At 36.7% G+C, this 26,953-nt stretch overlaps 1 protein-coding gene across 1 annotated transcript in view; it reads right to left on the bottom strand.

Moving 5' to 3' along the window:
• Positions 1–26,953, bottom strand: part of LOC706992 (disintegrin and metalloproteinase domain-containing protein 5) — a 160,262-nt gene that overhangs the window by 85,088 nt on the left and 48,221 nt on the right. Inside the window, exons 12-13 of the mRNA XM_077942769.1 lie at positions 21,652–21,835; positions 3,905–4,000 (exon numbers count right to left, since the gene is read on the bottom strand). Coding sequence (XP_077798895.1) covers positions 3,905–4,000; positions 21,652–21,835 — 280 coding nt within the window. The remainder of the gene's footprint in view (positions 1–3,904; positions 4,001–21,651; positions 21,836–26,953) is intronic.

The raw sequence follows: 26,953 nt of genomic DNA, 5'->3' as shown, positions 1-26,953 counted from the left end.
GATATTTTGATCTCCATCTATGAATTGCAAATGTTCTTAGTGGTATTTTAAATGGTGTATCCTTTCTGAAAGTTTTTAGATAATTTTGCCCAGACCCATCGGAAGACACTATCTATGGCAGCTTGAGTCTTACATAATAAGGCTTGAAAGTCAAAATGACTCCTTGATCATTTGTCTGACCATGGGCTACAGAATGGATATTGTGCTAAGCAGGTAGAAAACATTAATCTGCTTATACATCTCCATCAGAGCTCTTGGGTGACTAGTTGCATTGTCAATGAGCAGTAATGTTTTCAAAGGAATCTTTTTTTCCTGGGTATTGGGTCTCAACAATGAGCTGAACATATTCATTAAGCCATGCTATAAACAGATGTGCTGTCATCCAGGCTTTGTTGTTCCAATATAGAGCACAGGCAGAGTAGATTTAGCACAATTCTTAAAGGTCATGGGATTTTTGGAATGATAAATGATCATTGGCTTTAACTTAAAGTCACCAGTTGTATTAGCCCACAACAAGAGTGTCAGCCTAAAGCTTTGAAGCCAGGCATTAAATTCTCTCTAGCTATGAAAGTCCTAGAAAGCATCAGTATTAGGCCATTCTTCCACTGCCATAAAGTAGTACCTGAGATTGAGTAATTTATAAGACATTTAATTGATTCATGGTTCTGCAGGGTGTACAGGAAACATAGTGGCATCTTCTTCTGAGGAGGCCTCAGGAAGCTTCCAATCATGGCAGAAGGCAAAAGAGGGCAGGCACATCACATGGGGAGAACAGGAGCCAAAGCAAGAGGGAGTTGGTGGGGGGAGAGGGGAGACATGCCACACACTTTTAACCAATCAGATCTCATGAGAACTTAATCACTATTGTGAAGATAGCATCAAGCCATGAGGGATCCACCCCCATAATCCAAACACCTCCCACCTCCAGCAGTGGGGATTACAATTTAACATGAGATTTGGATAGGGACAAATAGCCAAACTATATTAATATCTTTTTTCAATAGAAGGCTGTTTCATCTACACTGAAAATCCATTGTTTAGTGTAGATACCATCATCAATGATCTTGGCTAGATCTTTTGGATAACTTGCTGCAGCTTCTATACCAGCGCTTGCTGCTTCACCTTGCACTCATGCTATGGAAAAAGCTTCTTTCCATAAAACTTATGAACCAACATCTGCTAGCTTAAAATTTTCTCCTGCAGCTTACTCACTTCTCTCAGCCCTCATAAAATTAAAGAGAGTTAGGGCCTTGCTCCAGATTAGGCTTTAGCTTGAGGGAATGTTGTGACTGGTTGGATCTTCTATCCAAACCACTAAAACTATTTCCATATCAGCAATAAGCCTGTTTTGCTTTCTTACCATTTGTGTGTTCACTGGGCTAGCACTTTTACTTTCCTTCAAGAACTTTCCTTTGTATTTATAACTTGGCTAACTGTTTAGCACAAAAGCCTGGCTTTCAACCTATTTCAGCTTTTGACATGCCTGTCGCAGGAAGCTTAATCATTTCCAGCTCTTGACTTAAAATGAAAAACATGAAACTTTCTTTCTGGTGAACGCTTAGAGGCAATGTATGGTTATTAATTGGTCTACTGTCAATATTGTTTTGTTTCGAGGAACAGAAAAGCCTGTGGAGAGGGAGAGAGACAGGGGAATGGCTACATAGGGATCAATTAGAACATATATATTGATTATTTGGATTGAAACTAATTGGAGAACTTTGACTTTTCCTGTACCTGGATTATATCTTTTTCTAGGTTTGGAGAGTTTTCTGCTATTATTTCTGTAAATAAGCTATCTCTCTCTCTCTCTCTCGCTCTCTTTTTTTTTTTTTTTTTTTTTTTTTGAGACGGAGTCTCGCTCTGTCCTGGAGTGCAGTGGCGCGATCTGGGTTCACTGCAAGCTTCGCCTCCCGAGTTCACGCCATTCTCCTGCCTCAGCCTCCCAAGTAGCTGGGACTACAGGCGCCGGCCACCACGCCTGGCTAATTTTTTAGTAGAGACGGAGTTTCACTGTGTTAGCCAGGATGGTCTCGATCTCCTGATCTCGTGATCCGCCAGCCTCCGCCTCCCAAAGTGCTGGGATTACAGGTGTGAGCCACCGCGCCTGGCCCCATCTCTTTATCTTTTTTATTCTTTCTTGAACACCAGCTGCTCATATATTACCTTTTCTGATGGTGCCCCATAAATCCTGTGAGTTTTCTTCATTCTTTTTCATCCTTTTTCTGTTTTCTCCTCTAACTGAATATTTTCGAAATAGTTGTGTCCTATTTCACAGATTCTTTCTTTGGCTTTATCAGTTCTGCTGTTTGCACTCTTTACTGCATTCTTAAACATCATTCATTGTATTTTCAGCTCCAGGATTCCTGTTTGATTTTCGGTCTCTTGGCTGCTGAAGTTACTGAAACATTGGGCTAGAATTCAACCTTCCCAGCTGCTGAAGTCAGCTTGTCACTGTGGGCTTTTTGGAGCCCAACACTGTTGTAGTGGTGGGTGGTGATGCAGGCCGAAACTTGAGGCCATCTTGCAGGGGCTACCGATTACTGTTCGGTGCCGCGGCAGGTCTGAAAGCTCAGATCATAAGTACCAGCCAAGATTCAAGGGCCTTGGGTGTCTGCCTAGTGCCTGATTTTACTGCGGTTGACCTGGTATTGGTTAAAAGGTACAGTTCTAGTCTTACGTCCCTCTTTTTCTGGCAAGCCGACAGTATCTTTTTTCTGTGCTGTGCTGTGCTATGCTGTGCTGTGCGGTTCAGGGAGGGGCGATGCAGGTAATGTAAAACTGTCCTTCCTACCCTCTTTAATGCATCTTTTTTTATCATGCTATAACCAGGCACTATGACCTCTCACTAATACAGGAATTATTAAGAAATAATTTTTAGGCAGCTAGAAAGGGTAAAAGCTCTTGGTGGAATTTTCCTTTAATGAAGAGCAGCCCCAAACCATTTCTTCTCTTAACAGAAAGCGGCCTGGTAAGTCAGGCATAGATATGCAAACTAGAAGCTTTTATATGTAAATGCAGGCAGCTGTACCTGGAAGCCAGGTACATTCAATATGGTGTCCCCTGCCCTCTTTTCCTTGTCACCATGTTTAAGGGTGTCATGACAGCCTCCAAGTAAAACCACGTGTACAGGTATCATGGCCGCCGCCAGGTGGAGGCTGCATTTGCATAATAAAAGACTAGGGTGGGAGGGCCAGTCTTTTCCAGGGCTGTGTAAACCGCACGCCTGGTCAAACCAATTCCCTGAGCCCTATGTAAATTAATTGCTGCCTCCTCAAGTCTCTGTACAAAATCCATTGCGTTCCACAGCGAACAGGAGACCCTCTTTTTGGCAACCCACTTTCTCATTATGAGGAAGCTTTTTCTCTCTTCTTGTCTATTAAACTTTCCACTCCCAAACCCACTCCTCGTGTGTGTCCGTGTCCTGAATTCTTTCTGGACCGTGACAAAGAACCAGGGTATATAACCCAGACAACGGAGCCGTTTCATCACCTGGCCTCCTTAGCTCTTATGCAGGTATTTTCATACGTGAACAGTTGTTCAAATTGATGTTTTTGTGGGGGAACAATCACTGGAGAGTCTTATTCCACCAACTTGCTTTACCTCTTGTCCACCAGGAATTCATTAAATGGTGTCAATAAGAGAGACAAAATGGTTGTAACAACAACTGATATGTTGAGTTGGAACATCAAGCTGGGAGAGAAGCAGCATTAGGCATTGTGTACATGAAAGTACAGGAAGTGATAGATTACTGAATGAATTTAAGTATGATAGTGCGTCTTAGGTTGCTTGGATATAATATGGTGGCAAGGGCTGAATATATTACTGATACGTTTACCATCTCCTTGAAACAAGTATTTCAAGACATTTGATGCTGAGCCATTGTCAGATACAAACTGCCGCTTACCTTGCAATCTTTTGAACAGCAATCTCCGGAACCACATTGCGCATTATCTTTCAGTCTACATGTTAAAGCATCACAACATAACTTATGTGTACAATTCTGTAAAAAAAAATGCTAAGTGTTAGTTAATCACATATAATTAGGTACCACCAAATAAAACTGTGACATATAACTTTACAAAGTATAAAACTTTTCTAAAATTCACTGATTTTTCATAATCCCATTCTTTATGTGAGATTTATAGAAATCAATATCTCATTCAGTAATGTGTAAAATAAATGTATTGTCTTGAGGAAGGAGAAAGGGAGGGGGTTGAAAAACCACCTATTGAGTACTATGCTCACCACCTGTGTGCAATATGCCCATGTAACAAACCTGCAAATGTACCCCCTGTAGCTGAATTAAAAGTTGAAATTTTAAAAAAGAAATGTACTATGTCACTATATTTCATATAATTTCAATGATATTCCTATGGGGCCAAAACCTAGAGAAAACAGTTATTAGATATCTTATTAACTAACATTGTCTTTAAACATTTCCTTATATTATTCATTTTATAACAAATCGTATCAGCCAGATTTATTCACCTGTAGAAACCAAAATTAAATAACCTCAAAAATTGTTCATAAAATCACAAATGTTTACTGTTTTCTCAATGCTTCCACTTAACTTCTCTGGAAGAAATGAAAAACTAGAGATTCTAGACCCACAATGTTAAATATGACAACTACTAGCCATGTGTAGCTATTTAAATTTAAATTAACTAACATTAAATAAAGTTAATAATTTATGTACTCAGTCACATGAGCCACATTTTGAGTGCTCAACACACTAACATATGATTAGTGGAAAGTGTATTGTATGGCACAAAAGAACATTTCCATAATTATGAAAAGTTCCATTGAAGAACACTGCTCTAGAAAATGGATGTTTAATTTTACAGTAAGTTTTGTATTTATTTATTGGATCTAGCATAAATTTTGTCCTTATTTATTTTACTGTGGTGAATAAGGTTGATTTATATTCAAATACAAAATCAATTTTACATTATTAAGCCCAAATTTGTCTTGCTAACATTTGTTTAGAATTTCTCTATCTAAGTTCACTGGTGACTTTGGTCTCTAATTTTCTTTTCCTCTAATAAGCTTCTCAAAGGTTTTTTCTGTGTCAAGTTTACACTGGTTTATAAAATGAATGGAGCTTTGTTTATTTAAAAAAAAAAAAGAAGAAGAAGAAAATTGGATTATTACCTCCTTCAATATTAGAATTTATCAGAGAAATCTACTGGGCTGGTGGTAGTTGTCAGAAGTTTTTAAAATAGAGATACAACTCTTTTGTTAGTTATGAGAACATTCTAATTGGTTGTTTCTCACTGAGTCAGTAATTTGTAAGTTTTACCATTCTAGCAATTTCTCATATTCACAGAATATTCATATTTATTAATATAAATTTTTGTATCATGTCCTCTTTCTAGCTGTAGGTTCTGAGTTGTTTTTTTTTTTCTTTTTCAGTCCTAATATTGGTTGTTTATACCTTTTATTATTTGGTTTCATTAGTGTTATTTGAAAATTTTTAACTTTTTTTAGTTTTTTCAAGGAACTAAGTTTTCTTTTTAAGCTATCTATTATATAATGATTGCTTATTTTATTAATTCTTGCTCTTATCTTTATTATTTATACATTTAAGTCTATAAATTTTCATTGAAATATAGTTATAGATATATTGCTGAGTTTTGATAATGTCTAATTTTCATTGTAATACCCACTGGTAATTTAAAAGCATACTTTTTTTAACTTTGCAAATATTGAGGATATTCTGGCTATGTTAATTGGTTTACTGAGTGAACTTCTCGGCAGCAAGATAAATTATTAATTGATTTATTTATTGATTTATACTTTGTTGCAATGTATTGGGTAAACATACTCTTGTGTATCTTTTTTTTTCCACTGGAACATTATGCAGCCTTTATGCATAGATATAAACATATTTGAAGCATATTGTTGAGTAAGAAAAGTAATTTGCAGAAAATGTATAGAGTATCATTTGTCCAAAACTTCCTCCCCAGAATTATAGCCCATATTTCTATAGACACATATATATGTAAAAATAGAATAAAAAGTCTGAAAAAATATACACAAAGCTGTTAACAATGGGGACCTTATAGATGGAAGTGATGGTCCCAAGGGGAAATTTTATGTTTATCTTTAATGTTCGATTTTTTTACAATTATCATATATTTGTGTATTACTTACATAGTTAAAAATACATACCTACTTTGAAAATATAATTTTACGCCAGTTGTCTCATAACCTCTAGGGCTAGGTATGACTTGGTCAAGACCAAGGATTAGTTGGCAGTGATTGGGATAAAATACTGACACACTGAATATATTTATTATGGTTAAAAAAATGTGTTCCCGATGCACATAGTCACTACACTGTCCAAGTTCAATGCTAATGAAAAAGTCTGAAAGACAACTAGAGAAAAGGGTCAGATCATGTAAAAAGGGAAACCCATCAGCTAACAGTGAACTTCTCAGCAGATAGCTGATAAACCAGGAGAGATTGGGAGCTTATTTTCAGCATTTTTAATGAAATTCCAACTAAGAATTTCATATCCCACCAAACTAAGCTTCATAAATAGAGAAATAAAATATTGTCCAGATAAGCAAGTGCTAAGGGAATTCATTACCACTAGACCAGCCTTACAAGAGATCCTTAAGAGAATTCTAAACAAGGAAACAAAAGAATGATTGATATATGCTACCACGAAAACACACTTAAGTACCTAATCTACAGACTCTATAACGCAATGCACAACAGAAACTACAAAACAGCCAGCTAACAACTTTGTGATAGTATCAAAACCTCACATATAAATATCAACCTTGAATTTAAATGGTCTAAATGCCATTCTTAAACGGCATGGATTGGCAAGTTGGATTAAAAAAACAAGAACCATTTGTCTGCTGTCTTCAAGAGACCATATCACAGGTAATGACACCCACAGACTCAAAGTAAATGTTTTCAGAGACATCTATCATGCAAACACAAAACAAACAAAAAGAACAGCGTCTCTATTCTTACATCAAATAAAACAAACATAAAACCAACAACAATAAAAAAAAAAGGACAAAGAATGACATTACATAATGAGAAAGGGTTCAATTCAATGAGAAGATTTAACTATTCTAAAAATATATGCACCCAACACTGGAGCACCCAGATTCATAAAATAAGTACTACTAGACCTACCAAAAGACTTAGCCACAAAATAATACTGGGGGACTTCAACATCCCCACTGACAGCATTAGACAGATCACTGAGGCAGAAAATTAACAAAGAAATTCTGTCCTGAAATTTGAGTCTTAACCAATTGGACCTAATAGACATCTACAGAACACACCACCCATCAACCACAAAATATGTATTTTTCTCATCTGTACACAGAGCATACTATAAGATCAACCACATGCTTGGCCATAAAGTGAGTCTCAATAAATTTTTAAAAATTAAAATCACACCATAATTTCAGACCATAGTGAAATAAAAATAGAAATAAATGCCAAGAATATCTCTCAAAACCACACAATTACATGAAAATTAAACAACTTGCTCCTGAATGACTTTTGAGTAAACAACGAAATTAAGGCAGAAATCAAAAACTGTTTTGAAATAAATGAAAACAGACACAACATACCAAAATCTCTAGGATGCAGCAAAAATGATGTTAAAAGGAAAGTTTATGGTAGCAAATGCTTACGTCAAAAAGTTACAAAGGCCTCAAATTAACACTCTAACCTCACACCTAGAAGAACCGGGAAAACAAGAACACACTAACCCCAAAGCTAGCAGAAAAAAATAAATAACTAAAACCAGAGCAGAATGAAATGATATTGAAACCCAAAAATACAAAGAATCAACAAAACCAAAAGTGTTTTTTGAAAGGATAAACAAGATTGATAGACCACTAGCTAGACTGACAAAGAAAAAAGAGGAAAGATCCAAATAAGCACAATCAGAAATGACAAAGGTAACATTATAACCAACCACATAGAAATGTAAAAGATACTGAGCCTATTATTAACACTTCTATGCACATGAACTAGAAAATCTAGAGGAAATGGACAAATTCCTGGAAACACACCATCTCCCAAGATTGAATTGGAAGAAATTGAAACCCTGAACAGGCTAATATCGAGTTCAGAAATTGAATCAATAATAAAAACTTACCAACCAATAAAAGCCCCAGACCAGATGGATTCACAACTGAATTCAGCCACACATACAAAGAAAAGCTGGCACCAATTCCATTGAAACTATTCCAAAAAATCAAGGAGGAGGAACTCATCCCTAACTCATTCTATGAAGTCAGCATAACCCTAATAACAAAACCTGGCAAAGACATAATGAAAAAAAGAAAACTACAGGCTAATGTTCCTGATGAACATAGACATAAAGATCCTCAACAAAATACTAGCAAACCAAATCCAGCAACACATCAAAAAGTTAATTCACCATGATCAAGTAGGCTTCATTCATGGGGTGCAAGATTGGTTCAACATATGTGAATCAATAAATGTGATTCATCACATAAATAGAATTAAAAACAAAAACCATATGCCATTATCCTAAGTGAACTAATGCAAGAACAGAAAACCAAACACTGCTTATTCTTACTTACAAATGGAAGCTAAACATTGGGTGCTCATAGACATAAAGGTAGCAACAACAGATACTGAGGGCTACTAGAGTGGGAAGTGGGGAAGAGAGGCAAGGGTGGAAAAACTATTGGGTACTAAGCTCAGTGCCTGGGTGATAGGATCAATTGTACCTGAAACCTCAGCATCACACAATATACCCAGAAAACAACCCTGCACATGTACCCCCACCCAATCTGAAATAAAAGTAAAAATTATAAAAAGTAAATAAATAAAATAATGTGTTCCCAGCAGCTCTTAGAAAACATGTTTTATATATTTTAATTAGGTCATCTTTAATATGTTGTTCAAATATTGTGCATCTGCAATAATTTTTTTATTTGCTTTTTCTTTTTTCTTTCTTTCTTTTTTTTTTTTTTTTTTTTTTAATGTGAGACAAAGTCTCGCTTCGTTGCCCAGGCTGGAGTGCAGTAGCATGATCTCAGCTCACTACAACCTCCACCTCCCAGGTTCATGCAATTCTCTTGACTCAGCCTCCCGAACAGCTGGGATTACAGGCATCTGCCACCACACCGGCTAATTTTTGAATTTTTAGTAGAGACGGGGTTTCACCATGTTGGTCAGACTGGTCTTGAAATCCTGACCTCAAGCTATCCATCCATCTTGGCCTCCCAAAGTGCTGGGATTACAGGCGTGAGCCACTGCGCCTGGCCTTCATATGTTTTTTCTGTTATTTGCTACCAAAGATGTGTTAACACCTCTTAAAGTGATTATGAATTTGTCTGTCTCTCCTCATAGTAAAATTTTGCTTTAAAATATTTTGAAACTATGTTTGTGATTTTTAATTTACAATTATTACATGTCCTAGTGTGCTGGACCAACCCTGTTCTGGTTTTTAAGGGTCAATTGTTAAATTTTCAGAAATTTTGTGAACTGGTTGCTAACAAAGCCATTAATAAAAATTGAATTTCATTAACTTACAATGAAATAAATTATACTTTTAAAAGGTAGCAAATATTGACAACATCATTTCTTATTTTCCTACATTTTAATTTTAGCTATACTCTTGAAGATATTAATATCTATTATTAATTTTTGGTGGAAATACTGTATAATGATCTGCTACCATTCACATTTTTCCAACTCTGCATTTAATAATGTTGCATTTGTCACTTTAAATCTGCCATTGTAGGAGTGTTTAAAGGAAGGAATTCAGCAAGTGCTACAAATCACGGCCTAACTCAGATTTTGTTGATTGTCTTGGTGTGCGTGCTGAAAGGTTTTGGGTTAATATAATTTGTATGAGGTTGAGAAATAATTCAACAGTAGCTAATATACCAGATTTAATAAAAATAAATTTACTTGGTAAGAGTCAGCAAATTAGGATAGAACTCCAATTAGCGAATCATTGTTGAATCACAATCATACACTGAGTTAACTACAGAATCAACAAAAGTATTCTGGGAGAAGCATTTTGGCTATATAAGTTTACAGTAGAGGGTATTCTTGCGTAACTGAAAGCATGTACCCTTTAACTTAACTGCAATAAACTATACCCATTTAAAATGTTTAGTTTATGCATTTACTCATATACTCAAGTTACAGAACACTCTCATTGCCAACCAGAGACATCTCCTACTTATTGAAGTCAACCACTTCTTCACACTAAAGTTTACTTACCATTTTTTATAATTTTAGAGAAACAGAATCATATATTACATAACCTTGTGAATCTGGCTCATTTCAATCAGCATAATCATTTTGTGATTCACCAATGGTGATAAATTTACCAGCATTTTGTTCATTTTTTTATTGCTGAGTAGTTTTCCAATGACTAGAAATACCACAATGTATCTGTCCACATGATGAGGGATATTTGGATTGTTTCTAGTATTTGGCTGCCATGAATAAAGCAGCTCTAAACATTCACGTACAAATATTTTAGGGGATATATATTTTCATTTCTTTGGGAAAAAAAATACTCAGAGATGGAAATCTAGGGAAAAAGGAAAGTGTATATTTAACTTTATAAGACATGGCCAAAATGTTTCAAATATTTTTACACTCAACTAGCAATTTACACAAATTTCAATTGCTGTACGTCTCAACAAAACTCACTATTATTATCAGAAGGGGGTGTATTATTACAGATATTCTAATATGTGGGCAGTGTATATGATGTGGTTTTAATTATTTTTCCCAGATGACTAGTGATATTAAACATCATTTCATTTTCTTATTGTCATTTATAAATAATCTACTGTAAACTGTCCAAATTATTTTGTCTACTTTTATTAGGTCATTTGTCTCCTTTTAATTGAGTTGTAATATGTACTCTCAAGAAATATAGATTTTGTCTTTTTAATTTTTATTTAATATACAATATTTTTAGAGCATTGTTAGGATCACAGCAAAATTGGGCAGAAGGTACAGAGATTTTCCACATGCCTCGCCCACACATATACACAGCCTACCTCCTTATCAACATATCAGAGTGGTACATTTGTTACAAATGATAACCCTACATTGACACACCATTATCACCTGGAGTTCAATTTTACATTAGTTAGGGTTTACTTTGGTATTCTACATGGTATGTGTTTGAAAAATTTATAATAACATGTATCCACCACCAGAGTATCATACAGGGTAGTTTCACTGTCCTAAAAGTCCTCTGTGTTCTGCCTAATCATCCCTCCCTTCCCTTTAACCCCCGGCAACTGCTGATCTTTTTACTGTCCCCATACTGTTATCTTTTCTAGAATGTCATATAGTTGAAACTATGTGGTACATAGCTTTTTCAGATGGCTTCTTTTACCTAGTAATACATATTTTAGATTTCTTCATGTTTTTTCATGACTTGATAGATTATTTCTTTTTAGCACATTTTATTTAATAGACAATATTTTAGAGCATTGTTCCATTGTCCAATGTAGCAAAGACTATTTATTCATTTACCTATCAAAAATATTTTAGTTGCTTCCAAGTTTTGGCAATTAAAAATTAAGCTATTAGAAACATCTGTGTGCATGTTTATATGTGGACATAAATCTGCAACCCTTTTGGGTAAATACTAAAGAGAGTGATTGCTGGATAATATGGTAAGAGCATATTTAGTTTTCTAAGAAACCACCAACCTATTTTCCAAAATGACCGTGCTATTTTTGTATTCCACTCATCTTGCTTATTAAATAATGAATGAGAATGCCTGTTGCCCCACAGCCTCACCAGCATTTTGTGTTTTTAGTGTTCTAGATTTTTGAACATTTAATAGGTATGTAGTGGTATCCTGGTGTTTTAATTTGTATTTCAGCAATAATATATGATGTGGAGCATCTTTTTGTATTTGCCATCTGTATATCTTTTTTTGGCAAGGTGTCTGTTAAAATCCTTGGCTCTTTTTTACTCAGGTTGTTTGTTTTCTTACTGTTGAGTGTATTACTCTCTTCTCACACTGCTAGTAAAAACATATTCAAGACTGGGTAATTTACAAAGGCAAGAGGTTTAACTGACTCACAGTTCAGCATGGCTGGGGAGGCCTCAGGACACTTACAGTCATGGCAGAATGGGAAACAAACATGTCCTTCTTCACATGGCTGCAGCAAGGAGAAGTGCCAAGCAATAGGAAGAAAAACCCCTTATAAAACCATCAGATCTCATGAGAACTCACTATCACAGGAACAGCATGAGGGTAACCACCTCCATGATTTGATTACTTCCCACTGGGTCCCTCCCACAAAACATGGGCATTAGGGGAACTACAATACAAGATGAGATTTGGGTGGGGACCCCGCAAAACCATATCATTGTGCCCATGGCCCTTCCCAAATCTCACTTCGTCACATTTTAAAACACAATCATGCTTTCCCAACAGGGTAAGTTCTTTCCGCCTATGAGCCTGTAAAATCAAAAGCAAGTTAGTTACTTTCTAGATACAATGGGGTATAGGCATTGGGTAAATACACCCATTCCAAATGGAAGAAATTGGCCAAAATGAAGGGGCTACAGGCCCCATGTAAGTCCAAAATCCACTGGGGAAGTCACATCTTAAAGCTCTGAAATGATCTCCTTTGATTCCACATCTCACATCCAGGTCACCCTGATGCAAGAGGTGGGTTCCCACAGCCTTGGGCAGCTCTGCGCCTGTGGCTTTTCAAGGTACAGCACCCCTCCCAGCTTCCTTCATGGGCTGACATTAGTGTCTCTGGCTTTTCCAAGTGCACAGTGCAAGCTGTCAATGGATCTACCATTCTAGGTTCAGGAGAATGGTGGTCCTCTTCTCACAGTTCCACTAGGCAGTGCCACGGTGGGGACTTTCTTGGGAGGGGCTTCAACCCCACATTTCCCTTTTGCACTTCCCTAGCACAGGTTCTCCATGAGGGTGCCAGCCTGCAGCAAACTTCTGCCTGGACATCCGGGCATTTCAATACATCCTCTGAAATCTAGGCAGAGGTTCCAAACCTCAATTCTTGACTTCTGTGCACCCACAGGCTAAACACCATGTGGAAGCTACCAAGACTTGGGGCTTGCACCCTTTGAAGCCATGGCCTGAGCTGTGCCTCCGCCCTTTTAGCCATGGTTGGGGTGTAGGACACCAAATCCTGAGACTGCACAAAGCAGCAAGACCCTGGGCCGAGCCCATGAAACCATTTTTCCTCCTAGGCCTCTGGGTCTGTGATGGGAAGGGTTACCCTGAAGACTTCTGATATGCCCTGGGGATATATTCGTCATTGTCTTATTGATTAACATTGGCTCCTCATTACTTATGCAAATTTCTGGAGATAGTTTGAATTTCTCTTTCTCCTCAGAAAATGGGTTTTTTCTTCTCTATCACATCATCAGTCTGTGAATTTTCCAAACTTTTTGCTCTGCTTCCCTTTGAAACGTAAGTAAGTTCCAATTCCAAACAATATCTTTGTGAATAAATTCTAAAAAGTCACATCTTGAATGCTTTGCTGCTTAGAAATATTTTCTGCCAGATACTCTAAATTATCTCTCTCAAGTTCACAGTTCCACAGACCTCTAGGGCAGGAGCAAAATGCTGCCAGTCTCTTGCTGAAGCATAGCAAGAATCACTTTTATTCCAGTTCCCAAGAAGCTCCTCATTTCCATCTGAGACCACCTTAGCCTGAACTTCATTGTACATATCACTATCAACATTTTCATAAAAGCTATTCAACAAGTCTCAAGGACATTCCAAAATTTCCCACATCTTCCTGTTTTTTTTCTGAACCCTCCAAACTCTTCCAACCTTTGCCTGTTACCCAGTTCCAAAGCCACTTCCACATCTTTGGGTTCCAAAGTCCCTTCCACGGCAGCCCCCAACTCCTGGTACCAATTTACTATATTAGTTCAGACTCACATTGCTAATAAAGACATACCTGACAGTGGGTAATTTATAAAAAAGTTTAATTGACTCAAAGTTCAGCATGGCTTGGGGGGAGCCCTCAGGACACTTACATTCACAGCAAAAGGGGAAGCAAACACATCCTTCACATGGCTGCAGCAAGGAGAAGTGCCGAGCAAAAGGGGGAAAAGCCTCTTGTAAAACCATCGGATCTCATGAGAATTCACTCACTATCACAAGAACAGCAAGAGGGGAGCCACCCCCCCTGATTAAATTACCTCCCACTGGGTCCCTCCCACCACACATGGGGATTATGGGAACTACAATTCAAGACAAGATTAGGGTGGAGACACAGTCAAACTGTATAATTGAGCTTTAAGAGTTCTTTGTGTATTTTGGATTAAGTCCTTTATAATGTCTGTCTTTTGCAAATATTTTCTCAAAATCTGTGACTTGTCTTTTCATTTTCTTGAAAGCATCTTGTGCAGAGAAGATATTATTTAAATTTCAATACAGCCCATCTTCTCAATCATTTCTTTCATGTATGTGCCTTTGGTTTTTTTCATCTAAAAAGTCATTGCCAAACCCAAGATCATCTAGATTTTCTCCTGTGTTACCGCATAGAAGTGTTACAGTTTTGCATTTTACATTTCAGGAGTGTGATCCATTTTAAGTTAGTTTTTGCAAAAGGTATAAGGTTTGTGTCAATATTCACATTTGTGTACATGGATATCCAGTTGTTCTAGCACCATTTGTTGAAAATACTATCTTTGTTCCATCATATGATCTTAGCTCATTTGTCAAAAATCAGTTGACTATATTTATATGGGTCTATTTCTGGGCTCATGTATCCCATTCCATCAATCTATCTGTCTATTCTTATGTAAATACTACACTTTCCTCATTGTTGTACATTTGTAGTAACTCTTGAATCAGGTAGTATCAGTCATCAAACTTTGTTATTGGCCTTCAATATTGTGACAATTCTGGGTTTACTGCCTCTCCATACAAACTTTAGAATCACTTTCTCAGTATCTACAGACAACTTTTCTGAGATTTTGATTGGAATTGCATTGAATTTCTAGATCAAAGTTGGAAGAGCTGACATCTGAAAATATTGTTCTCCTATTTATAAACATGGAATATTGCTTATTTGGTGTTTTGAATTTTTAAATCAGAGTTTTATACTTTTCCTCATATAGATCTTGAACATTTTTTTAGATTTATACCTAAGTATTTAATTTCAGGGAATGAGAATGTAGATCGTATTGCATTTTTAATTTCAAATTCTACCTGTTCATTGTTGGTATATATGAAAAAGGTTGACTTTGTTGCAGGAAGTCAGGGACCCCAAACAGAGGGACCCACTGAAGCCATGGCAGAAGAACGTAAATTGTGAAGATTTCATGGACATTTATTAGTTCCCCAAATTAATACTTTTATAATTTCTTATGCCTGTCTTTACTGCAATCTCTGTACATAAATTGTGAAGATTTCATGAACACTTATCACTTCCCCAATCAACACCCTTGTGATTTCCTATGCCTGTCTTTAATCTCTTAATCCCGTTATCTTCGTAAGCTGAGGAGGATGTATGTCACCTCAGGACCCTGTGATGATTGTGTTAACTGCACAAATTGTTTGTAGAGCATGTGTGTTTGAACAACATGAAATCTGGGCACCTTGAAAAAAGAAAAGGATAACAGCAATGTTCAAGGAACAAGAGAGATAACCTTAAACTCTGACTGCTGGTGAGCCGGGCAGAACAGAGCTATATTTCTCTTCTTTCAAAAGCAAATAGGCGAACTATCGCTGAGTTCTTTTTCTCAGCAAGTAACATCCCTGAGAAAGAGAATGGCCCCTGAGGGTAGGCCTCTAAAATGGCCTCTTTAGGGGTAGCTGTCTTTTACAGTCAAAGCCAAAGGGATGAAATAAGTCCCAGTCTCCTGTAGCGCTCCCAGGCTTATTAGGACAGGAAATTTCTGCCTAATAAATTTTGGTCAAACTGGTTGTCGGCTCTCAAACCCTGTCTCCTGATAAGATGTTTCAATGACAATTTGTGCCCAAAACTTCGTTAGCAATTTTAATTTCATCCCGTCCTGTGGTCCTGTGATCTCGCCCTGCCTCTATTTGCTTTGTGATATTTTATTACCTTGTGAAGCATGTGATCTCTGTGACCCACACTCTATTCATACACTCCCTCCCCTATTGAAAATTGCTAATAAAAACTTGCTGGTTTTACGGCTCAGGGAGCATCACGGAACCTGCTGACATGTGATGTCTCCCCCGGACACCCAGCTTTAAAATGTTTCTCTTTTGTACTCTTTCCTTATTTATCAGACCAGCTGACACTTAGGGAAATAGAAAAGACCCACAAGAATATTGGGGGTGGGGGTTTCACCCAATAGGCTTTCATATATTAACCTTGTATCCTACAACCTTGCTATAACCACTTATTTGTTTCACACAGTTTTTGTTGTTGCTGATTTTTTCAGATTTTTTACATAGATTATCATGCCATTTGGAAACAATGACACTTTAATTTACTTCCTCCTAATGTGTATCAATCTTATTTACATGTATCATTTATTGCATTACCTAGGGCTTCCAGTGTGATAATGAAAAGTAGTGGCGAAGGGGGACATCCTTCACTTGTTCCTGATTTAGTGAAAAATCTTCCAATTCCTCATGGGTAAGTTCTTTGTTGATACTTTTTAATTGAGTTGAGGAAGGTTTCCTTATTCTTAATTTACTCAGAGTTTTTATCATTAATGATTGTTAGCTTCTATAAAATACTTTTAATGCATCTATTAATATGATCACATAATTTTTCCGCCTTTACTTTGTTGATGTGATGGATTACATTAGCTGATTTTCAAATGTTGCATTAGCCTTGCACATTTGGGATAAATCCTACCTGATTGTATTGTATAATTATTTTTATACATTGTTGGAATTTATTTGCTAGTATTTTGTTGGGTATTTTTGTCTCTATGCTTTTGAGTGATATTGTTTTGTAGTTTTCTTTCTTTGTAAGGCCTTCATTTTGGTTTTCAGTATTTGAGTATGCTGACTTCACAGAATAAGTTAAAGAGTATTTCCTTTGCTTTTATCTTCTAAAACAGACTATAGAGAATTGGTATATGTTTTGTCTTTACATTATTAGTAGAATTATTTGTAGATTTGTCTGGGCCTGATGCTTTCTCTTCTGGAAGGTTATTAATTATTTATTCAATTTCTTAAATAGATATAGGCCTATTAATATTGTCTGTTTTTGTTTAAATTTGGCAGATTATATTTCAAGGATTTAGTCAATTTATCTAAGTTATAAAATTTGTGGGCATAGCGTTGTTCATAGTTTCTTTTAATACCCCATCTGTAATGATGTGCTCTATTTTATTTCTGATGTTAGTAATATGTGTCATTTCTCTTTTTTCTTAGTCTGGTAAGAGGCATATTACTTTTATTGATCTTTCCAAAAAAGCCATCTTTTAATCTTATTCATTGTACCTATTAATTTATTGTTTTCAGTTTCATTGATTTCTGCTCTAATTTTTATTATTTTTTCCTTATGCTTACCTTAAATTTAGTTTGTTCTTTTACTGGTTTATTAAGGTGGAAGCTTAGCCTGTTGATTTTAGATCTCTTTCCTTTTCTAATACATGTAACCAATGTTATAAATTTTACTCTGAGCACTGTTTTGCTGAATACCATGGCTTTTGATAATTATGTGTTTATTCTTATTCAGTTCAAACTATTTTTAAACTTCTCCTGATATTTCTTACATAATCCATGTGTTATTTAGAAGTGTGATTTTTAATCTCCAAGTATTAGGGACTTTCCAGCAATCTCTCTGTTACAAATTTCTAGTTCATTTTCATTGTGGCCTGAGGTCAGACATTTTATGGTATCTATTCCTTGAAGTTTGTTCAGTGGTGATTTGTGGCTCAGAACATGGTCTGTCTTGCGGAATGTTCAATATGACTTTGAGAAAAATGTGTATTCTTTTGTTGTTGGATGAAGTCATCTATAGATGTCCATTATATCTAGTTGGTTAAAGTTATTGTTGAATTCCACTATGTCTTTACTGATTTTTTGTCTGCTGGATCTGTCTTTTTCTGATAAAGGAGTGTTGAAGTCTCCAACTATAATAATAGATTAATCTATTTCTCCTTATAGTTCTATAAATTTTTGCCTCATATATTTTGACACTCAGTTGTTAGTCACATACACATTGAAAATTTTTATGTCTTATTACAGAATTGACCCCTTTGTCATTATAATTGTCCCCCTTTGTCCAGGAAAACTTTCCTCATTCTGCATACTGCTTGTCTGAAATTAATAATAGCTACTCCTGGATTTTTTAATTACTGTTAGCATAGCATATTTTTCTCCATTCTTTAATTTTTATCCACATGTATATTTATACTTAATGAGGGCTCCTTGTAGACAACTGTATTTGTCAGGGTTCTCTAGAGGGACAGAACTAATAGGACAGATGTATATATGAAGGGGAGTTTATTAAAGAGTATTGACTCACATGATCAGAAGGTGAGGTCCCACAACAGGCCATCTGCACACTGAGGAGCAAGGAAGCCAGTCTCAGTCCCAAAACCTCAAAAGTAAGGAATCCGATAGTGCAGACTTCAGTCTGTGGTCAAAGTTCCAAGAGTCCCAAAGCTGAAGAACTTGGAGTTCAATGTTCAAGGGCAGGAAGCATTCAGCATGGGAGAAAGATGGAGGCCAGAAGACTCAACCAGTCTAGTCTTTCCACGTTCTTCTGCCTGCTTTTATTCTAACTGTGCTGGCAGCTGATTAGATGGTGCCTATGCAGATTGAGGGTGGGTCTCCCTCTCCCAGTCCACCAACTCAAATGTTAATCTCTTTTGGCATCACCCTCACAGACACACTCAGGAACAATACTTTGCATCCTTCATTCCAGTCAATCTGACACTCAGTATTACCCACCACAACAGAGAGCTAGATCTTGGTTTTTGATCCATTCTGACAATCTCTTTTATTTTTTAAATTGGTGCACTTAAATCACTGAAAGCAAAGTGATAATGAATACAGTTGAATTAATAAGTACTATACTTATTGCTGTTTTCTATTTGTGTGACTTTGGTTCTTCTTGTTTTTGTCTTTTTTTTTTTTTCTTTCCTTTTTTATTTCTTTTTAGAAAAATGATCTTACCATGTTGCTCAGGCTGATTTGAACTTCTAGGTTCAAGGAATCCTCTCACCTCATCCTCTCAAGTAGCTGAAACTACAGCTGCACGTCATGATGCTCAGCCTGCCTTTTGTGTTTAACTAAGCATTTTATAATGTTATTTTCTATCTTTTCTTAGTGTATCAGTTATACTTTTTTAAAACATTTTTTTTGTGGTGGCCCTAGAGATGAAAATATACATTTACAACTAATCTAAGTCCACTTTCAAATAACAGTATACCACTTCAGGGATAGTACAATTCATAAAAACATAATAATCCTAATTTCTCCCTTCCATTTCTTTTTGGTAAGAACTGAACACTCTGGCTTATTTCAAAATGGTTCCTTTTCTCCTCTTTCTTCTGGAAGCACAAGGGAATTTTTCTCTGATATTCACTGTGAGAACAAGATTAAACTTCTAGAGGTGAAGCTCATAAAAGTATGAGAACATCCTCAATAACTGGGTCCTCCTGGAGTTTTTAACTCTCACAGTTATATACACTGAGCCTCTGGCAATTTGTCAGTTTTCGTTTAGGCTTTTCGACTCCAGTGCTGTCTGTGTGAAAGTTTAGCTCACATGCTTCTGTTCTAGCAAGTTGTGATTCTCTGTATGCACTTGTTGATATATTGAATTTGGGGGCAGTGCTTCATCCTGTGATCTCACTTCTCCAACAGACCTAGAAAGAGTTGCTGCTTATTCAGTCTGTTCACCTTTTTACTTGTTGACAGATTGGAGTGGCAACTTCCAAGTGTCTTAGATACCTGATCAGAAACTAAGTCTTGTCTTTTCACATATTTGAATAAAAGCCACCTGTCAATATACAAATTGTACATATTTTCTCACATTCTGGAGCTTGTCGTTTTATTTTTATCAGAGTCTAAGTGAAAAGGGTTCTAAATTTGAGAAAACACTACTTACAATTTTTCTCTTTAAACTTCCTTCTTTTTGCCATAATCTAAAAAATTTTGCCTACCACCAGCCACAAAGATTGTCTCCTACGTTTTATCCCAAAAGTTTTTTAGCTTTAACTCTAATTTTTAAGTCTTTAATTTATTTCAAGTTAATTATTTGTGTATGGTGAGATGTGAAGTTTTATTTTATTTACACATATGTTTAGTTTATACAATTTTGTTGGAAAGATTTTCTTCACCCATTGAATAGCCCTTTGTCTTATCATATAAAGTGGCCATATAAAATCATTTTATAGCTGGATTCTCTGTTCTACTTTATTAATTGTATATATTTATCCTTTGGTCAATACTACCTTGTCTTCATTATTATAACTTCATAGAAAACATTGAAATGTATAGAAAATTAGTATATGTGTTCCAATTTATTGTTTTTCTTTTCATGGCTTGGTTTATCCTAGGTCATTTCCATTTCCACATCAATTGTAGAATCAGCTTATCAATTTCTACAAAAAGATAAGTGGATTTTGGCTGGGACTGTGTTAAATGTATGGATCCATTTGTGTAGAGCTGAAATCTCAATATTATGTCTCCCAATCCATGAAAATGGGATATGTCTCCATTCATTTCAATGTTTTTTGCTTTTCCTGAGTAACGTTAATTTTTATTGTGCACAATTGCACATATTTTGTTATATCTATACATATCATGTTTTGGGAAACATATGTAGAATTGTCCATTTGATTTCATTTTCTATTTGCTGTTTCTACACAGAAATCCAACTCATTGTTATATATTGACTTTTGTATTCAATGATTTGCAAGATTCATTAGTTTTATTATTTTGAAGATTGCCAGTAATCTATATTTCTAGGCCAGATTGAGTTTTACTTCTTGTTATTTATCATTACATGTTTATCTTGCCACAACCATAGTGTTTCCTTCTTCTCTCTAGGCAGCCATTTTGAGTTTCTGTGCACCACTAGGTTTTTGCCATTCCTCTCCTGTACTCCAGCACTCTATGTAAGTCACTCTGGTCAAATGTAGTTGTTTATCCATTGTTTTGGTCCTTTCTTATGGTGGGAGACCAGCATTAGGCACTTCTAGTGCTGTCTAATGGGCCATCTTGCTGATGTCCCTTTATCATATTTTATAATTATTTTTGTTTGATCTTAGTTGTATATTTTTATATTTTTTATAATTATGATAGATTTAATTTCAAAATATTTTAATTAGAATCACCTTTCCACAGAAAATGTTTTTACCTATATTAACAAACCATGCATTTTGCTACCCTGTTGGTTATAATCTACTGTATTTAGATGTTGTTGTCTGTTTTTATTTCTGCTTGTTGTTGAGGGTATATTCTTTCAATCCCTTCGACACTCTTAATGGCATTTAAATTTACATTTGGAACTAATACGTACACTAAATAATGTCAGAAGACAATAACCAAAGACAAAAATTATCTAAGGACCATGCTTCCAAAAATAATAGTATTAGAAAACAAAGGCTTCCATCTTTTCCAAACAATATATTTTTCAAATATATTTTACTAATAGATAAGGCATTTATCTTCTTTACTACTAGAACATTTTTAAAATTTTAGAAAAAAATTCTACTAACGTCTTTATTGCCACAATCACATTCTTCACCTCCTTCCAACAATCCATTGCCACATATTCTCCTTTGCGTGTAGGTTGGCATTTCAAGAGGGTTTGTCTGAAGACATGTAAGGCCATTATGAGAAGAAATATATTTAAAGTCATCCAAGCTACAGATGCTAAAATCCTTTACACCACCAGAGTACCTAAAATATAAAAATATGGTTATGACACAAATTAATGTTGTATATTTTTATATATCCCATAATATGGTACTTTAAAGAGAGATTTAAAAAGCATTATTCTTCATAGAAAACAATTAGCAAATTTAGGCCGGGTGCGGTGGCTCAAGCCTGTAATCCCAGCACTTTGGGAGGCCGAGACAGGCGGATCACGAGGTCGGGAGATCAAGACCATCCTGGCTAACACAGTGAAATCCCATCTCTACTAAAAAATACAAAAAAACTAGCCAGGCGAGGTGGTGGTTGCCTGTAGTCCCAGCTACTCAGGAGGCTGAGGCAGGAGAATGGCATAAACCTGGGAGGCGGAGCTTACAGTGAGCTGAGATCCGGCCACTGCACTCCAGCCTGGGCGACAGAGCGAGACTCCATCTCAAAAAAAAAAAGAATAGTGGGTTTGTCATAAAAGTGAGTTTGAGCCCCTCTCTGGTACGTGTGTATGCTTTCTTGTCCTTATACCTTTTGTTATGGGATAACACAGCAAGGAACTCTCACAAGATGTGGGCCCCTCAACCTTGAACTTATCAGGATCCAGAACCATAAGGCAAATAAACGTCTCTTTGTAATTACCCAGTCATCAGCGTTCTGTTTTAACAGTACAAATCAGAATAAGAAGAAAAATGGTACTAGTAGTGGAGCTATTGCTATAACAAATTTCTAAAAATGTAAAGGCAGCTTTGGAACTGAATAATGGGTAGGGGCTACAAGAGTTTGGAGAAGCAGAAAAGTCCCAGATTGTCATAAATGGAGCATTAAGGGAGATTGTGGTGAGGGCTCAAAAGAAGAGAAGAAGTGTAGAAAAAGTCTGGAACGTCTTAAATATTACTTAAGTGGTTGTGATAATAAAACCAATAAAATTATGGACTTAAACTTCATTCTGATGAGGCCTCAGGTGGAAATGAGAAACAAGGTACTGGAAACAAAGTAAAGGCCATCCTTGCTACACATTTGCAAATAATTTAGTGGAATTGTTTTGGCGTCCGAGGACCAGATAGAAGACATGCTGTGCTCCACAGGTTCACTGCCCAGGGCTGCCTTGGGACTCTGCATTCTGGCACAGTGCTTCTCAGCTTCCCCATCCATGACTCAATTTAAGAGTAATGAACTAGGATATCTGGCAGAAGAAATATCTAAGTGGCAAAGTGTTCAAGGTGCTGCCTGGCTTCTTTTGGATGCTTATAGTAAAATGAGAATGGAAATGATTTAAATATGGAATTTATCATTAGAAGAAGCAGAACAGACAGATTTGACAAACTTTCAGGATGGCTATGTAAAAAAATAAAAAAGCATGTTTAAAAAGGCAACTTTGACCGGGCACGGTGGCTCACACCTATAATTCCAGCACTTTAGGGGGCCGAGGAGGGAGGATTACTTGAGGTCAGGAGTTCTAGACCACCATGGCCAACATGGTGAAACCCCTTCTGTACTAAAAATACAAAATTAGCCAGTCATGGTAGCATGAGCCTATAATTCCAGCTACTCTGGAGGCTGAGGCAGGAGAATTTCTTGAACCCAGGAGGCAGAGGGTGCAGTGAGCTGAGCTTGCACTACTGCACTCCAGCCTCGGTGACAGAGTGAGACTCCATCTCAAAACAAAAAAAAAGCAACTGTTTGCTAAACAGATTAATATGGATAGAATAAAGCCAGGTTCTATCCAGCTTAACCAGGAAGACAACAAGAGAATGACCCTGAAGGCATTTCTGAGATCCTTGAGTATGCCTCTCCCCTCATCCCATCATAGGCTCAGAGCTCTAGAAGGGCTGAATGGTTTCAGAGAACAGGCCTGAGGTGTGATCCACAGGTTCACTGCCCAGGACTACCCTGGGACTCTGCTTTCTGACACAGTGCTTCTCAGCTTCCCCATCCATTACTCAAGTGGGCCCAGGTGTGGCTCAACCACCTCTCCAGAGGGCACAAGTGGTAAGCCTTGACAATGTCCACACAATGCTAACTCTGCAAACCTGCAGAACACAAGAGATGCCAGACCATGGTGACCTCCACCTAGATTTTTTTCAAATAATGTCATCAACAGCCTGGGAGCTCAAGCAGAGACTTGTCACAGGGATAGAGCCACTGCAGAGAGCTCCCACTAGGGCAAAACCCATCAAGGCCGTAAGAGTGAGACTATACAGAGCATTCCCTCTAGGGAAATGCCTAGTGAAGCCATGGGAGTGGGGCAGCCCCTGAGGCCCCAGAACTTTAAAGCCACCAGTTTGCAACCTCAGTCTGGGAGAGATGCAGGCATGAGACTCCAACCTGTGAAAGCTGCTGGGTGGACTAAGACCAGAAAGAAGCAAGAATCCTGATGTTTTGCAGAACTCAACCTACACCCAAGTATGCCCACGATGTAGGACATGGAGTCAAAGGAGGTTATTCTGCAAGTTTAAGCCAGTATTGTTTTTCCCTGTTGGGTTTTGGAGTCATGTGAGACCAGTTACCCCTTCCTTCTTGCCTATTTCTCTCTTTTGGAATGGGAATATCTATCCTGTGCCTGTTCCTCCATTGTATCTTGGAAGCACCAAAAAACAATGCAACTTGTTAATTGCACAGGCTCACAGCTGGAGAGGAATATGCCTCAGGATAAACCACGCCTAGAGTCTTACCCTCATCTGACTTAGATTAGAATTTGAACTTCAGACTTTTGAGTTGATGCTAGAAGTTAAGACTTTGGGGGTATTGGGGTGAAATGAATGTATTTTGAATTATGAGAAGGATGTGAATTTCGGGGGCAGGGTGAATCGCTATAGTTTGAGTGTGTCCCCCAACATTCACGTGTCAATTTTAATACCCAATAAATGCAACAGTGTTGGGAAGTGAGACCTTCAAGAGTGGATTAGACCATGAGAACTAATCCTTGAGGATGCTTCCATCATGCATGTCCTGAATGGACTGTCACAGTTATCATGAAAAGTGGTTTAGCTATAAAACCAAGTTCAGCTCCTCTCATATATGCACCTGTGCGCCCTTGCCCTTCCTCCTGCATAGCATCGTAGAGAAAGAAGGTTCTCACCAGATGCAGGCCTCTCCACCTTGGATTTCTCAAACTCCAGAATGGTGAGGCAAATAAATCTCTGTTCTTTATAAATTAACAGTCTTGGGTATTCTGATATAGGAGCACAAAATGAACTAGGACAACCACATGTTTTTATCTATTCATCCACTGATGGACACCTAGGTTGCTGCCATATTTTGGCTATTGTCAATAACTGCAATGAACATGGGTACAGATATTTCTTCAACATATTGATTTTAATTATTAATATATACCCAGATGTGGGGTTGCTGAATCATATGGTATTCTACTTCTAGTATTTTTGAGGGATATCCATATTGTTTTCCTTAATGGCTGTATTATTTATATCCCCACCAACAGAGTACAAGCGTTTCCTTTTCTCCTCATCCTGGTCAACACATGTATTTTTTCTTTTTGATAACTGCAATTCTAACTGGCATGAGGTGCTATCTTAATTGGTATTTCTCTAATTATTACTGATGTTGACTATTTCTTTATAAATCTATTGATCATTTGTATGTCTTCTTTGGAGAAACGTCTATTCAGGTCCTTTGCCCATTTTTAAATTGACTTGTATATGTTCTCCCTATTGAGATGTTTGTGTTCTTTATATATTTTAGGATATTATTATTTTATCATGTGTATGCTTTGCAAATATTTTCTACAAGTCTGTGGGTTGTCCGTCCACTCTGTTAGCTGTTTCCTTTAGTGTGATGTAACCCTATTTGTCTATCTTTGCTCTTGTTTCTTGTGCTTTAGGAGTCATATCTAAAAAATCATTGCCCAGACTAATGTCAAAAAGATTTCCCCTTTGTTTTCTTCTGGTAGTTTAGAGTTTCAGGTCCTATGCTTTTGTATTTAATCCATGTTGAATTGATTTTCATATGGTATGAGATAAGGGTCCAATTTCATTCTTCTGAATGTTAACATAGCACCACATATCAGTTTTCTCAGCATCTTTCATTGAGGCGACTGTCCTTTCCCCATTGTGTACCATTGGCATCTTTGTCAAAAATAAATTGACTTGAGGTGTGGATTTATTTCTGGGTTCTCTATGCTGTTCCCTTGGTCAATCTGTCTGTTTTTATGGCAGTACCATGCTGTTGTGATTACTATATGTTTGTAATATATTTTGAAACCAGGTATTGTGATACCTCTAGCTTTGTTCTTTCTGCTCAAGATTGCTTTGGCTATTCAGTGTCTTTTGTGGTTCCAAACAAATTTTATAATTTGTATTTTATTTCTGTGAAAAATGACAATAAAACTTTAATAGAAATTACACCAAACCTGTAGATCATTTTAAATACTATGAACATTTTAATAAGAATAATTCTTCCAATCCATAAACAAGTGCTCTCTATTTGTGTCTTCTTCAATTTCTTTTATCAATGTTTTACATCTGTCAGTATTTAGATCTTTCAGAATCACTAAAAATAGACAATTCATATGGCCTGTCCATAGAAAGTGCCCTTGAGCTGGCCAAAAGAAAAAAACTATAATCCATATTCTGAAAATAGTAAAGAGAAAGGGTTTCCCCAGGCATGGAGAGGCCTGGGAGACTGCTAGGCCTATTTGCACTTGCAAAGAAGCTGTATTCTGCAGCTGTTTGGTGTAGTGTTGTATAATTGCCAAAAATTTTAGTTTGATTAACAGAAATACAAGTGTTCCTTAGAATAAGTGAAAAATTCATACAATGAAAACTATAAAATATTGATGCAAGGAATTGAAGAGGACACACAGACACAAAATGGAAAGACATGCCATGTTCATGAATTGGAAGAATCAATATTGTTAAAATGTCCATATTACCCAAAGTAACCTACAGATAGATTCAAGGCAATCCCTATCAAAATAGAAATGACAATCTTCTTAGAAATGGAAAAAATAAATGCAAAATTTATATGGAACTACAAAAGATCCAGACGAGCCAAAGCCATCTTGAGCAAAAAGAACAAAACTAGAGGAATCACATCCCTGACTTCAAATTATACTACAAAGCTACAGTAGCCAAAACAACACAGTACTGTCATAAACCAGATATGTACACCACTGGAAAGAATAGGGAATACAGA

The sequence above is a fragment of the Macaca mulatta genome, chromosome 8 (genome assembly GCF_049350105.2).
Source record: "Macaca mulatta isolate MMU2019108-1 chromosome 8, T2T-MMU8v2.0, whole genome shotgun sequence".
Lineage (NCBI taxonomy): Eukaryota > Metazoa > Chordata > Mammalia > Primates > Cercopithecidae > Macaca > Macaca mulatta.
Note: the sequence above shows the minus strand (reverse complement) of the source record. Positions and strands in the feature narration are given on the sequence as shown.